Genomic DNA, 16,210 nt, shown 5'->3' with positions numbered 1-16,210 from the left:
CTCCTGATCACTGCATGATCTTGCCTTTCAAGGAAACTCTAAAATGGACAATGCAAAGGACCATTCCACAAAGTAACCTACAGAGCTGAAAACTGAAAGAGGCTGCCGAATAGTTAGAAATGAAGAGTCTGCTCTAGATGTCCTCGCCTGGATTTCCAGTTCTTATAAGCGCAGATAATATTCTTTTGGGACACACTAATATCTGCCCTTTTAATTGTGTTGAAAATCATCCAGATTTATTCAATTTCAGAAATGCCATCCTTGGTTTTTGGCATTCTGCTGTGCTTTAGCTAATGCCTCAGATGTAGGGAGGAGAAATAGCAAGATTGAAAAGGTCCTCTGTCAATCTGTTTAGTATTACTGGAAAAAGATTAAAGGCATTAATGAGAAGTTAGGCTTTTGTGACATTCACAGATTCTAATTCTAAATCCATCCTTATCTTCCACTAAAATGGATAATTAAATGGTGAATCTGTTCACACGTTTAAAATTGCTTATCTCATTTGATACTGACATTTCTTTATACGCTTCAGAAATACATTCAGAAATATATTCCTAACTTCCCCCCACCCCAAATCCCTAGAGCTTGAGAATGAAACAGCAGCACACTCGGCTCCCATGACAGTCCAGGCCTCTCTCTGCCCGGGAACAAAGGTCCTGGGAGGATGATGAGCCTTCAGAGCGCAGAGCACGCCATGACCTCATCACTGTTTATGCGAGCTCAGACACATCGTGTGGGAGTCTATACAAACACCAGCCTTTCCCTCCCACTACCTCAGGACAGGAGAATTCAGGATGATTTTCAGAAAGACACTCTGAGGTCCCTCACTAAATGAATTACAAGATTCTGTTTGGAAACATATTTCTAAAGACCATGTTTAGAAATGAAAAATATAAAAGTCAGGTTAGTCGTTACGTTGGAGTAGGCAGATGAATCATCCTAAATAAATGGCAGTTATGTTGACACTTTAGAAACAAATGCTCTTTTAGGTAAGAAAGAAAAATAACATTCCTCTGTACCTTTATATTTTCATTTGCTTTAGTTAAAAAAAAGAAAAAAAAGGAATTCTGCTTCTGATATACGATTCATGCATGTTTCATTTAAATACAAGAGTAACAGTCTTTAAAACTATTAGGCAGAATAGTAGTATAACAGGAACCTTCCACTGTTTAGGGATTTTTATTTCATCATCTTAGGACAAAGGTGAATAATTTAAAATTTTAATTAAAAGTGCAGAAACATTCACACAGAAATGATAGGAAAAATACCTTATATCTCTATAGAAATATATTCTATTAAAGTAACTATTTCTATTGTCATAATCCTTACATTTAAGACAGGATTATTTAGATGTTTAGAAAAACTAGCTTAAGAATTCAGTGGCTCATCATAAGGATATTGACAGTAAGCAGAGATTAAGAAGCATGTTTTTAACCTCTATGCATATAATTTCATTCATTCTCTTTACATCTTCTATAATAATATTTTTTTCCTGCAAATTTCCCTCATTTTACAATGCAGATGTTCTAAGTATTAATACAGCAATCCGGTTATATTGCCATTGAATGGCTAATCTTATTATTAAAATTTATAGCAAAGAACGGAGATAATAAAAGGAAAAGATCGGCCCCAGGGGGACTAATTATATCCAATCCTTTTTATTGTCACTATTGTTTCTGCAAGAGTGTTTAGTCCATAATTACAAAGTATCTATTTGCATCAGATGTGGCCCTTTTCAATATGCATTAAATTCACTGCACAATCACACTGAATTAACAACAAATCATTTCAAAAAGAAATTTCTTCAAGAATTAAGAGTGTGTGTGTATGCTCAGTCGCTTCAGGCGTATCAGACTCTCTGCAACCCTATGGACTATAGCCTGCCATGCTGCTCTGTCCATGGAAGGCTGTAGTCTGTGAGGTTCCAAACAGTTGGACATGACTGAAGGATTAAGAGTAGGCCTTACTAAAATGGATTATACTTAATCTGAAAATAGAGAAGATTTACATTTTGGAACATTAACCATCTCCCTCTCTTGGAAGGACAGAGTAACATATCGCTAGCTCTTGGCTCAGTTCCTGGCACAATTTGGTTGTCAAAAAATGCTAATTAAATTAATGAACAACCCAGAGCTAAATATAACTGCATAAGTAGTTTCAGCAGCAAAATATATCCCTCACAGTATCTCTCAACCAAGAAGAGATGCATTCCAAATTTTCATGGTACATATCACTCTATCTTCCCTGTGTGTTGGGGTCCTTCAGGGAGCTGTTTCAGCAGGGGAACTCTTCCCAGAAAATATTTCATAGACTATAGCATGTTCAAATTAGTGTCAACAAGATTCATTTCCTTGATTTCAAAAGATGTTATTGGTTGTCTTCTTGTGGTGTGGGTTTTGATGTCAGGCTGATGTATGGAATTTTGAAAGAAATTTCACAGCCTTTCCCCCTATAATCGTTGTTGTTTAATCGCTTAGTCGTGTCTGACTTTTTTGTGACCCCATGGACTGCAGCCTGCCAGGTTCCTCTGTCTAAGGGATTTCCCAGGCAAGAACACTGGAGTGGTTTGCCATTTCTTTCTCCAGGGGAATCTTCCCGACATAGGAAGGTGATTTCTCTACCACTAAGCCACTGGGAAGCTCTTTCCTATAACAGGCAATTTTAAAAAATTACTATATCCACTTCTCACATGTATTGACCTTTTCACTTGATTCTTTTATGCAATTTTATAAATTTGGTATCCATGGATTTTGAATCAATCATACACACTCAACTCAATGCCAATCACGTCTGAGTGGGGAGCTTTCGATTCTGCAATTCATATGGTAGGTACATTAAAACATGACCATTTAGCCCCACTGTGCCTCTTCGTAGCATTATGTCTGATGTAGAAATCTGGCCTCTTATCATAACAGACACTTGTGCCTGAAACCATCTCCTGATGGGAGGGAATGATCTGTCAAGAGACTTTCAAGCCCCAAGCATAATCCTGCCACAAAGAAGGAAGTAAATGAGTCACTGTATGGGGAAGCACCCTAACCTTCCAGGTCACAAGGGACTTATTCAGAAAATCCTTTCCTGGAGCATTAAACTGCACTCTAGTGGTTTTCAAGACTGTGACTGGGGAAGTTAATCACCTATCAAGAAAAAGCAGTTCTCTCCTGTTTTCACAAGGAGGTTCAGGGCCATTATTTTCACAGTTCTACATCTTGGACTTTGGGCTATCTCGAGCATATAATTGTAAAATGTATAAAACCTCTGTGTGCAGATTTAAAAAACACCCTTAGGAGAGTTAAACCTCTTTCGGCTTGCAATGGTCTAGGTTGAGTTTATTTGCCGTGGTAGACCTCCCTCAGCATTTCACATGCATTCTCACTGTTGCATGAAAAACCGGAAGAACAAAAGAAGACTTGGGGAGCTTCCACTAGAACCTTTGGATCACAGCTGTGTTCATCTTTAAAGCTAGGTCTGTCTGTCTTTGCTTGTGCTCAGTCATGGCCAGCTCTTTGCAACCCCATGGACTGCAGCCCGCCAGGCTCCTCTGTCCATGGGATTCTCCAGACAAGAATACTGGAGAGGGTTGCCATGCCCTCCTCCAGGGGGATCTTCCTGAATCAGGAATTGAATCTGTGTCTCCTGTATTGCAGGCAGATTACCTGCTGTGCTTTCAGCTGAGCTAAATTTTTAAGTCTGCTGCAAAATTCATGCCTAGTCCCTTCTTCAGAAGAGCACATAAATGTTTTTTTGCAGTTTAACATGGTATAAAGAAGGGGAATGACAATTCTATGTCAGGTTGAACATAGAAGTCTTGTACAAGCAACAGGAGAAATGGGATAAATTCTCATGACGGGCTCCATTCAGTGTTTCCTGCAGCTTTGGTAATATGGAGGCATTAGGCCCACTCCCTCCCACTATACCCAGATTACTGTCTGGCTTCCCATGTCGTAAGAGAGCACCACAGTACTCGGGCAAGGCCATCCCTCGTTCCTTCCCTCCTCCACAAGAAGGCAGATGACTTCCTAGTAGGGACAAGACACCAGAGCCTCTGTCTATTCTATCCTAACAATCTTTCTCTTCTTGGGGAGCAAACTATCTTTCTACTTCAGGGTCTCATCTCACCCTGAGATTAATCCCTTTGTTCTTCTAATTATAGCTAACAAAAAGCCAGACAACGTTAATTGCAAAAAGAATACAATAATTAACCCCAATCTGCAAACGGAAGAGAAAGTCTTCCTAATTAAGCCACTTGTTCCAAGCTATAAGATGGCAAACTTGGAAATTAAAGACAGGTGTTTATACTCTAAAATATAGAAAATGAGGGTGGTTTTAATCCTGTCATTCACAAATAAGCGGTGTTTGGACGATTTGTCAAATCTGGTAGGTTTCGTAAATTTTTTCTGGGATATTTTGCTAGTTCTCAGAAATAACTTATCTTGGTTACTGTGACATAAGAAGAAATACATGTTTGGTCCCCGCCCCCAGTTCCTGACACAGAGCTCCTAACGCCCATGTAAAATCTGGTGACCAGAGCATCTTTTGTTTTAATATTTGGTCTTAAGTTTTTGGTTCCAGACACAAGAGCTTATTAGACTCTTGGAGGGTGCTTCGTGTGCTAATGAGGTGACTCTTGGAGGATGGGAACTGGATGCTGGAGGAACCCACCCTGTCATTAGAGGGGTCGTAGCTTTCAGCCACATTATCTGACCTCCAGGGAGGGCAGAGGGGCTGCAGATGGAGTTTAACCACCAGTGGCCAATGATTTAATCATTCCTGGTTATCTGCTGGAACTTTCCCCACCAAAAACCCCTAACCAACGGGGTGCAGAGAGCTTCCAGGTTGGAGAGCACATCGGGGTGTGAGGAGGGTACCAGGCCTGGAGACAGAGTGCAGACTCCATGCCCCTCAAGCCACATACCTTGTTCTACAGTCTCTGCCATCTGGCTGTTTCCGAGTCCTACCCTTTATAATAAACTGCTAGGAGTAAATATAGTTCTTACTGTGAGTTGTCCCAGTGAACTATCAAACCTGAGGAGGGCCTCCCCCACCGATTTACAGCTAGTCCCTCAGAAATACAAGGTGAAAATCTGGGATTTGTGACTGGCTTTGAATCCTTAACCCATGGGGATCTACATGAACTAGGGGTTGTGAGTATCAGAATTCTTTCATGTGAGGGAAAACCTCCCACACATTTGGTCTCAGAGTACTGAGACTAAATAGTTCTTCCTTTAGTTACACAGATCCCATCTATACATTAGTGAAGATAACATACAGAACTGAAATTTAGGATCTGGTTTTTGGATCAGCTTAGATCCACTGGATACAGAGCTTGGATCTGCTGACCGGCGAGCAAAGAGGGGCCAGAAATTGTTTGGACTTGAATGTCTTCAATTCTTATTTAGTTACGTAGAGAGACATATTGAAGCACTTAATGATGAACAGGATTATTAATGCAACCCAGATGGCAAAGCCCACAGAGTTGAGGAAGAAATCGTAAACAAAAGATGTTTTAAAATACCACAGACCCTTGGGAAGATTTGTCAAGTGGTCTGATCATCACACTCTTGACTTCTTAAGAGAGAGTTGCAACAGTATGTTTCAATATTGTATATTCATTCACACTTAGATTTTGGCATTTTTACTTCACAAATCCTCTAAATGGCTACACTATGTTCAAAGATAGGCACATGTATATTTCTTAAAATTTCACCCTCTCCCCATACTACCTAACCACCCTCGATCTGACCACAGGGCTCTGACTTGCTAGAAACAGTATAAGGAAACTCAAGATAAAGCTTATGTTGGGAAGAAATTTTCTTCTAGGCTCCCAGGTTATTCTGGCTGATCTAAGAATTATTGACATGAAACAGATTAAGAGGAGGAAAATCAAAAAGAAGTTGAAAAACATGTATACAGGGGAGAGACCCAGGAAAACCGAGTAATGCACCAAAACGGCAGAAAGCCCCACCTTAAATACCACTCTCAGCTAAAGCCAAGAGGATGTTGGAGGTTTGGGACTTCAAAGGGGAGGAAGGCAATTAACACGGGGCGGGGAAGAAATCAAATGCTTGGTAAACAACTGTTTGCTGGGCCATGCAGAGACAACGGGACACAGAAGAATTTTAACAGACTTTCCTGTCTACACACAGAGTTCATACTCTAGTTATCTCTGGTGACAACTCCCTCCCTCAAACAGGTCCTCTGTCTACATTCTTTTAGGCACTTGGGTGCAAGGAAGCTCAAAGATTCTTCCTGAGTCTTTTGGGCCTCAAAAATAATCAGCCTAAGTTAATCCTTGTGCCAAAGAGACACATTCTGGGGTGGTAAATTTTGCTCCCCTACACTTACAGAAATCCAAATATAACCTAGGACCTTTAAACTGATCCAAGGAGGAGCTTCCAAAAATGAGTGAACTTCTTGAAACCCATGTGTAATTTTGTGTGCACAGGTATATGTTTCTAGGGAGAGGATCTCTTATTGCTATCTGTTCTGTAGAGCAGATGTCTTTAACACCAGACATTAAGTAGCTGCTGGATTATTAAATGATGTATTATGCATTTGTTTAAAAAACTGAAATATTTATGTCTTCATAATGGGTTTTTAAGGATGAACGAAAATAGGTATGGTAAAGAACTTGCTAGCCAATGCAGGAGACATAAGAGACTTGGGTGTAATCCCCTGGGTTGGGAAGATCCCCTGGAAGAGGGCACGGTAACCCACTCCATTATTCTTACCTGGAGAAGCCCAAGGACAGAGGAGCATGGTAGGCTACAGTCCATGGGGTCACAAAGAGTCGGACACGACTGAAGAGACTTCGCACGGTACAGTACATGCAACCTTTGCTAGAGCAAAATATGACATATCCCGGTACCGTCTGTCTGACAGCATCGGATGAAGAGCTGTTTTGACTTAGAAGCCAGGACTAAGTGGGGCTGTGCTGTGGAGGGAATCTGGGTGATGAACATGGACTCAGAGGCACAGGATGGATTTCAAGCCGAGCCTTGCTTATACACTTCTTACTTTTCTATATAACTTAATTCAAATTCAATTAAAAACAGAAAACACTACTGCCTCTCATTACACACTTCCCACTGGTCTTTAGTGAGATCTCTTTCTTCAGCTTGGTAAAGATTCAAAGCAAGGTAAGGAGGTAACACTGAGAGGCTTTTCCAGCATAGCCTGCAAACTACACAGCATAGTTTATAGGACTTTGTCTAATAAATGCAAACTCTCCCATTTGTCTTTCTACCAACCATTTGATATGAAGTCTGTCCTTAAAAGCTCTCAAGTTAACAAGTTCCCTTGTGCTTACCAATTTTTACAAATCTCAACTAAAAAGAAATGAATGATGAATGAATGAAAAATACATAAAGTACAGGGTAGTTACATTTCCCAAAGACGATCTTCAAGCTGGCAGTCTTTTAAGTACATTCTGATCAGCTTTACAAAATTCTGATTATACGCAAAACTTGAAGGTGGAATGTCAAACTTCTGAGCGCTCATCTCCCTCAATGCCTTCATGCATTAAGATCTCAGCAAATGATTTTTCACTTTATCCATTATATTGACTGACTCAGTTGATACTTCCTCATGCTGACACTAGTTTGCCTGCCACGACACACCAACTAATTGCTGTCCTTTTTTTAAAAAATTGCTGGCCTTTATTTTCTCTAACAACTGATACTGCTTTACTGAACACATATTACCCTAATGTTAAAGTTTACATAATCTCAATGGAGGGAAAAAACCATGCTCCTTAATGGTAAATCTCACAAAGAATTCAGTAAGGAATTGTATGAAGGCATTTCAGGAATCTCAACAAAATCTGACATTTGTCTGAACTAATCTAGTATACTGTTAGTGGGAGTGTGAACTGGTACAGCCATTATGGAAAACAGTGTGCAGATAACTCAAAAAACCAAAAAGAGTTTCCATATGATCCAGTGATTGACCCGTTGATATTTACACAAATGAAGTAGTAGTGAAAGTGTTAGTTGCTCAGTTGTGTCCGGGTCCTTGTGATCCCATGGACTCCTCTGTCCATGGAATTCTCTAGGCAAGAACACTGGAGTGGATTACCATGCCCTCCTCCAGGGGATCTTCCTCACTCAGGGACTAAATCTGCGTCTCCTGATTTACAGGCAAATTCTTTACCAACTGAGTCACAAGGGAAGCCCTATACAAAGGAAATGAGGACACTAATTTGGAAGGATGGTAGAAGCCTTATTTATAATAGCCAAGATACAGAAGAAACCTAAGTGCCAGATACTAGAGAAAGAACATGTGGTATACACACACACACCCAGGAATATCAGCCGGGGTGATATTTGTGAGAACAAGGATGGACCTGGCCGGGGCAGGGGGCATTTTACACTTAGTGAAATAAATCAAAGACAAATACTGTGGTTTCCACTTATATGGGGAATCCAACAAAACAAAAGAAATGAACAAATACAGCAAAACAGAAACAGACTCACAGATACAGAGAACAAACCAATGGTCCCCATCAGGAGGAGAGAAAGAAAGGGCGAAGTTGGTGAAGGAGATTACTAGGTAGGAACTTCCAGTTATAAAAGGAACAGTCTCAGAGATGTAGTGTACAACATGGGGAATATAGTCAGTAATATTATAATAACTTTGCATGATATATAATCTATAAAAAATAAAAAACATGTTATTATGTTTTATACCTGAAATTAATATAATGTAAGTCAGCTATACTTCAGTCAAAAAAAAAAAAAAGAAAAAAAAAAGGAAAAGAAATGAGGAAGAAAAGGGAACAGGTGCTAAAGAAACTGCCAATTTCTTTTTCTCTCAATTAAATGTCAAGAGTCTGAATATGAAGCATCAGATACAAGCATGAAATTAAGTTTAGTATGGATAAAATGGCTGCAATGTAGTATTTAGTATTCAAATTGAGTATGGATAAGATATTTCATGAGACACAGGAAAAAAACCATAAAAACACTTCTGGCACACAGACACACAGATAGACAGACAGATATATATGAATAGATGTTTTCTAGCAGAAGATTTAGACTGACTATCTATAAAGACATCCAAAATTTTAGAATTACAAAGAAAGCTTTGGGTTTTTTTGTCTCTCATCTTCAAAACAACATTTCAGTCCATAATAACTAGGAGCTCCTAAATTTTCCCAGATCTGAGCCTACAACAGAAAGTTTATTTTAAACAGAAATTACTATGCAGCCTTTTGGGCTTCCCAGGTGGCACTAGTGGTAAAGAACCTACCACTGCAGGAGAGGTAAGAGACGTGGGTTCGAACCCTGGGTCGGGAAGATTCCCTGGAGGAGGACATGGCAACCCACTCCAGTACTCTTGCCTGGAGAAGGCCATGGACAGAGGAGCCTGGCGGGCTACAGTCCATGGGGTCGCAAAGAGTCGGACATGACTGAGTGGCCACACAAAAGGACGCAACTGTGGTCTAATTCTTTCATTCCAGAGGATGGGAGTGGAAGGGGGTGGAGGATGGAAGAACAAGAGTAGACTGTTTTAGCAACTGTAATATTTTAAGTATATATATGTGCTAAGTCGCTTCAGTCATGTCCGACTCTTTGCGACCCTACGGACTGTAGCCTGCTGCACTCTTCTGGCCATGGGATTCTCCAGGCAAAGATACTGGAGTGCGTTGCTGTGCCCTCCTCTGATTCAAACAATGCACCTGTAGGCTGGGCACTCAGTACATCAGTCAGCAGGCATGTAGTCAATCAAAAAAGGAAATCTCGAACATAAAGCAACACACAGACTCTGGGACTCACAAATGAAATTCATGGTAGAGTAAAGAATTCTAGTTGCACACATACATCATCACATCATACTCCCAAGTCTGGGTTTAAAAAAAAAATAGAAATATGGATTAAACTTAAGCTTCAAAGAGACTGTGTATAAACAATGCATGCTATTTCACATTCCCCACTCGCAAAGTCTGAGACTATTTGGTACAATATGGTCAGGGTGAGTTCAGTTCAGTCGCTCAGTTGTGTCCGACTCTTTGCGACCCCATGAACCGCAGCACGCCAGGCCTCCCTGTCCATCACCAACTCCCGGAGTTCACCCAAACCCATGTCCATCGAGTCGGTGATGCCATCCAACCATCTCATCCTCTGTCACCCCTTTCCTCCTGCCCTCAATCTTTCCCAGCATCAGGGTCTTTTCCAATGAGTCAGCTCTTCGCATCAGGTGGCCAAAGTATTGGAGTTTCAGCTTCAACATCAGTCCTTCCAATGAATACCCAGCACTGATCTGCTTTAGGATGGACTGGTTGGATCTCCCTTGCAGTCCAAGGGACTCTCAAGAGTCTTCTCCAACACCACAGTTCAAAAGCATCAATTCTTAGGTGCTCAGCTTTCCTTATAGTCCAACTCTCACATCTATACATGACTAGTGGAAAAACCATAGCCTTGACTAGACAGACCTTTGTTGGCAAAGTAATGTCTCTGTTTTTTAATATGCTGTCTAGGTTGGGTCATAACTTTCCTTCCAAGGAGTAAGCGTCTTTTAATTTCATGGCTGCAATCACCATCTGCAGTGATTTTAGAGCCCCCGAAAATAAAGTCAGCCACTATTTCCACTGTTTCCCCATCTATTTGACCATTACTTCATGGACAGGGTTAAGGGGATAATTATTCAGAAGGTGATATCAGCTATGGAATCTATAGTAAAAATCTGGCTAATACATTTTCTTATATTCAACTAACAATTACTAAATATTTCATACTTTCCAGCCACTGAGTTAAGTATGAGGGAGATTTCAGAAACATTTCAGTTATGATTGCAATACTAGACATGACTTTCCTCAGACAGTTATTGGCAAGCTTTTGATTTATGTCTTTCAACAGTAATATATAAACCCCCTAAGAGGGGATTTAGAATTATCTCTCGTTTTCTAAACTGCAGAGCTACGTGTGTGTCAAGCTATATGTTAAAATTCAAATAAAACAGTCAGACAATGTCAATAACTTAACAAAAATGGTCAGTAATGGGATTGCAAAGAGTTGGACTCAACTTAGCAACTGAATAGCAACAACAATAACTATTTGATCTTTGTTCTGTACAGTCACAGTTTCATTACATGGGTGAATTTTCTGTATTTCTAGGTAAGACTTCAATGTGAATACTTGGTTCAATAATGACAATCTGATTTCTGACTGTAAAACAATTCTTCTTAATCCAATTTTTATTTTTCATTTCAAATAAACATGTCTAATTCTACATGATGTGATCAACAGACTCAGGGCAAGCACAATTATGACCAATCTGAATTTATCCCCTTTGATAACACAAGAAGCTCTGGCAAACATTCTTCTTGTTACCGTCTTTCCTGTGATGGCTGATGGGGCTGAACTGAAAGATCTGAAATGTGTGTTTGTTAAAGACTCCATTCAGTCCTCATCTTATTTTCAGCTCTGTCAATGACCATTTAGGAAAGATCTTACTTCAGAAATTGGACCTTTGGCAGCAATCTTCACTAAATGTCCGCTATGAAGGTTCTGGTCTCAACGCCCCCCACCCTGCCTATCTCTGGCAAATGATGTTGATGGCCCCGATCTCAAAATCAAGTCCTATTAAAAAAAAAAGGGAGAGTAATTAAGGAACTCATTCTCCAAACATACTAAACAGAATTTCACTAAGTAGTGCTTGGACATGAGATTTTTTTTTTTTCTGAATAGAAAATGAAAATGCTAATGTGAATATTCTTCATCAAAAGCTTATTGTTCTGAGAGGAAGCCTGGTCTGGTAAGAAGCCACAGCAGGGGTCAACTGTGATTCACAGCTCCAGCCTGTCCATTACTTGTGGTATCACCCTGGACCAGCCACTCAGTCTCAGTGATGTCATTGGTAGAACAAGGTCAATACTATTTCATGATCTGGAAGAGTGTCAGGAGCTCTTTTATGGTTCCTCAGAGTTTTCTGCACTAAATCTTAGTATAGAAAGAAAAATCAAAATGATGAGGAGAATAAATGCAAGTGGGTGACATTTTGGTTTAGTTACGTAATCTAGACACAGGCTTCTATTTTCAGCCAAGATTTTGTAGAGGGAAACAGGTTTACTCTGCTGCTGCTAGCAACCAAAAAATGGACAAAATATCTTAAACTATATTTCTGTAAGATGTCAGATATCAGTGAAGGACAGAGACCACCGAGAAATGTGAAACTAACGCTGTGAGCTCTACGATTGCCTATGTTTACTGCCTTGAGTTTCCAGGCTATGGGTCCCAGTTTGGGAACCCAGTTAGAGTTTGGTAGATTCCAGAGAGCTGAAGATTTGGATTTGGAGTCTGGAGACATGGAGGTGCATGACAATCAAAGGACAGAATACTGCAGAGGAAGGAGTTGTTCGGAGAGAGAATCTGGGGAGGATGTAGCCGACTAATGATGAGTATTAGTTTCACACACATGAAAGAAACTGAGGCCATGGGGAAAAAAATTCATCCAAAAGGATTTGAGGTAAGTGTCTGGTGTTCACACTGGGTCAGAAACAGTACCTGTTTCCATCATCCAGATAACCGCTCTGTTTGCAAGTAGTTTAACCGCATTACAGAGCAAAGCTCAGATATTGTTGCTGCTGTTCAGTTGCTGAGTCCAGCTCTTTGCAATCCCATGGACTGCAGCATGCACTGTCTCCTGGAGTTTGCTCAAACTCATGTCCACTGAGTTGGGGATGCCATCTAACAATCTCTCATCAAACCAGTCCATCCTAAAGGAAATCAACCCTGAATATTCATTGGAAGGACTGATGCTGAAAAGCTGAAGCTCTAATACTCTGGCCACCTGATACGACAAGCCAACTCTTTTGAAAAGACCCTGATGCTGGGAAAGATTGAAGGCAGGAGAAGAAGGGGACGACAGAGAACTAGGAATAGTTACAAGTATCCAAAAATACCCAGCACTCTCAAGGTGAACGTCACAATATCTGACAACTGATAAAAAAATTCCAAAGGTTCAAAAATTAAACAAAGATATGGAAGACATGAAACAAACAAACAAAAATCCAGATTCACATTCTACATGTGAAAACTGTAATGAATGATATGAAAAACAGCCAAATGGGATTAAGGGCAAATTGAAATATACCAGGTTACATCATAATCAAATTGCTCTAAGCGTGTGATAAAGGAAAATATGCTAAAAGCAGCCAGATTAAAAAAAAGATGTATTATTTAAAGAGAGGTAAAGAAAAGGATGACATCAGCATTTTTGTTTCAAAGAATGCAACTAAGACGAAGGAGCATCATTATTAAGGCAGCTGAAGAAAAACTTAAACCCAGAATTCTGTTCTAGTAAAAATATCTTTTAAGACAAAGGTAAACTAAAGATATTTTATATGTCTCTGAGCAAAGACTAAAATAATAAAGAGTTAAAATAAAAGCCACCAAAGGATACAAAACAGAATCATTAAATATATTAAATTAATTCAAAAGTAGCCAAAAAAGAAAAAGGAATAAGGAAGAAGATGGGACTAAAAACAAACAGCATGATGATAGATGTAGGCACAGTCATAATAGTAACTTCATTTAAATGATCTTCTTAGTTAAAGGGGAAGTCCCAAGTATGTGCTGCCCACAAGAAATGCCCTTTAAATATAAACAAATAGGCTAAACCAAAGCACAAGGATGGAAGAATGATACACTATGCTACATTAATCGAAAGAAAGCTAGAGTAGCTTAATATCAGACAGTAATTTCAGAGCAAAACAGGTGACTATGGATAAAGGAGGTCATTTCACAATGATTGTGGTGGAGGGTGGTAGAGAGAATGTAACAACACTGAATATTTATGCGCCTAAAAGCAGAGTCTCTGGGGACTTCCACGGTGGTGCAGGGGCTAGGACTCCACACTCCCAATGTAGGGGGTCCGGGTTTGATCCCCGGTTAGGAAGGTAGATCCCACATGCTGCCACTAAGAGTTTGTATGCTGTGAATAAAGATCTTACAAGCCTCAGTGAAGATCCAAGATGCCTCGTGCCACAACTAAGACCTGGTGCAGTGAAATAAACAAACAAATAAAAAGTCCAGAGCCTCAAAATACATAAAGCAAAACCTGAAGGCATCACATGACAAAGAGATCAGCCCACAAGTACAGCTGGAAATTTCAAAATCCCTCACTCGGTAATAGACAGAACAAACAGACATAATGTACACAGATTCAAGCTCAGAATGTTCCTTACATCCAACGTAAGCTCTCCTTGGAGACTCCTTCAGGAGATCTAGGCATGCACGGCTTGGTAAGTCTGTCTGGGCATTTATCCCCGAACAAAAATAAGTTTCTTTGCTGTGGACGTCATGACCAAAGAAGGCTCTTACCCCTAGAGAATGTGGCTGCTACCAGCAGGAAAAATGAGTTCCTCTTATTTTACGAAAACTCCTTATGACCCAGTCAAATCTCGGATTTTGTTGATCTCAGTTACATCACATGGCCGGGTTATATCTAAATTCCTTCACCACAGCTACTGTTGTTCCCTGACTTCAGCGGTTCCATAAATGATCACCATACAAGGCTTCCCAGGTGGTGAAGGACCCTTCTGCCAATGCAGGAGATGTAAGAGATGCAGGTTTGATCCTTGGGTTGGGAAGATCTCTTGGACGAGAGCATGGCCACCCACTCTAGTATTTTTGCATGAAGAATCCCACGGGCAGAGGGGCCTGGTGGATTACAGTCCACGGGGTTGAGGAGGATCCGACACAACTCAACGACTCAAATCAGGTCTTGCACTGTGACTCCCTGGGAAGCCTGTGTGACTCCTCCGTGGAAAGGTGTGTCTATTGTGTAGAGATGGCCCTGGGACCCTTTAACCTTCAAGATAAAACAGGCTGAGGTTGAGCCTGTGAATAAGGGTGCTTCTGGCATTTCTCCTGATGCCTTTCTGACAGCCTGCTGTCCCCATGTCCCCATGCCTACGTCTGCTGTCCCCGGAGAGGTGAAGGGATGCCTACCCGCGGGGGCACAGCCTGCAGGGCGGTGATGTAATTCTCCAGGGCCAGGCGGCGGCGGTCGTTGAGCATGGCCTCCACCCTGGCCATGTGCGTCTCCACCAGCTGCTGCCTCTCGTTGGCCGCTTCCTGCTCCAGAGACTCCACCTTCTCCTGGAAATGCTGCCATCACAAACAGGCGTGTGAGCATCGGGGACCAGACAAACGGGACGGAGCAGCAGGTTCAAGTCTTTCTTTTTCTATCCTTGAATTACACGCAGCATTTTATTCACATTATGTTAAATTATTTTAAATTTAAATTATTTATTTAAATTATTTAATTAATATCAGCAAGTTAATTAGCATTGTGAATGTTACATCTAATTTTAGCTAAGGAGTAGGCTCAGTGGTGAGCTTCCCTCATGGTTCCTGGTGAAGGAACCATCCTTCCTGGTAAACCAACCTTCCCTGATGGTTCAGATGGTAAAGAATCTGCCTGCAAAGCAGGAGACTTGGGTTCGATCCCTGGATTGGGAAGAAGCCCTGTAGAAAGGAGTGGCTACCCACTCCATTATTCTTGCCTGGGAGAGCTCCATGGACAGAAGAGCCTGGCGGGCTACAGTCCTTGGCAGCTCAAAGAGTTGGACATGATTGAGTGACTAATGCACTCAACAGGCTCAGTGGTAAAAGAATCTGCCTGCCAATGCAGGAGATGTGGGTTCAGACGCTGAGTTGGGCAGATCCTCTGGAGAAGGAAATGGTAACCCACTCCAGGATTCTTGTCTGGGAAACCTCATGGACAGAAGAGCCTGACGGGCTACAGTCCATGGGGTCCCAAAAGAGTCAGACACAACTTAGTGGCTAAATGGCGGCAACATCAACAAAACACTGAGTTTTAACAAGCCCTTCCGATGATTCTGCTACTACACCAAGTTCAAATCTTTTAAAAGCGATATCACGCTTCATTCTATTGAAAGAGTTCCGTCATTTCAACATTTTGACTAATTCAGCACGTTTTATGGGTTCTCCTCACTTCCCTGCTTTCCATTCCCAGATCTAATTTCTCAATGTGAATGATTATTTTATACAGTCCCTGAAAATTGAATTGACTAACCATAATGCAGGATAAATATATGTATTCTTGAAACTCTAAATTATGTGCCTATTTAGAAAACTCCTCTCTTACTCAAAACTTTAAGAAAATGACCACGATAATCTCCTGGTTTACTGAAGGTAATTCTAAGAGGGGTTCCTGTCAGAAATTCAATTTATCATGTAAATTG

The 16,210-nt window shown here is 40.8% G+C and overlaps 1 protein-coding gene across 7 annotated transcripts in view; it reads right to left on the bottom strand.

The window, feature by feature from the left end:
• LOC122428625 (amyloid beta precursor protein) overlaps positions 1-16,210 on the bottom strand; it is a 287,533-nt gene that overhangs the window by 69,932 nt on the left and 201,391 nt on the right. For all 7 annotated transcript variants that reach the window (XM_043448647.1, XM_043448648.1, XM_043448649.1 and 4 more), the window contains one exon: positions 14,952-15,110. In XM_043448647.1, the coding sequence (XP_043304582.1) occupies positions 14,952-15,110 (159 nt within the window). The remainder of the gene's footprint in view (positions 1-14,951; positions 15,111-16,210) is intronic.

The sequence above is a fragment of the Cervus canadensis genome, chromosome 27, assembly GCF_019320065.1.
Source record: "Cervus canadensis isolate Bull #8, Minnesota chromosome 27, ASM1932006v1, whole genome shotgun sequence".
NCBI lineage: Eukaryota > Metazoa > Chordata > Mammalia > Artiodactyla > Cervidae > Cervus > Cervus canadensis.
The sequence above is the reverse complement of the archived record's forward strand: the minus strand, read 5'-3'. Positions and strand labels throughout refer to the sequence as shown.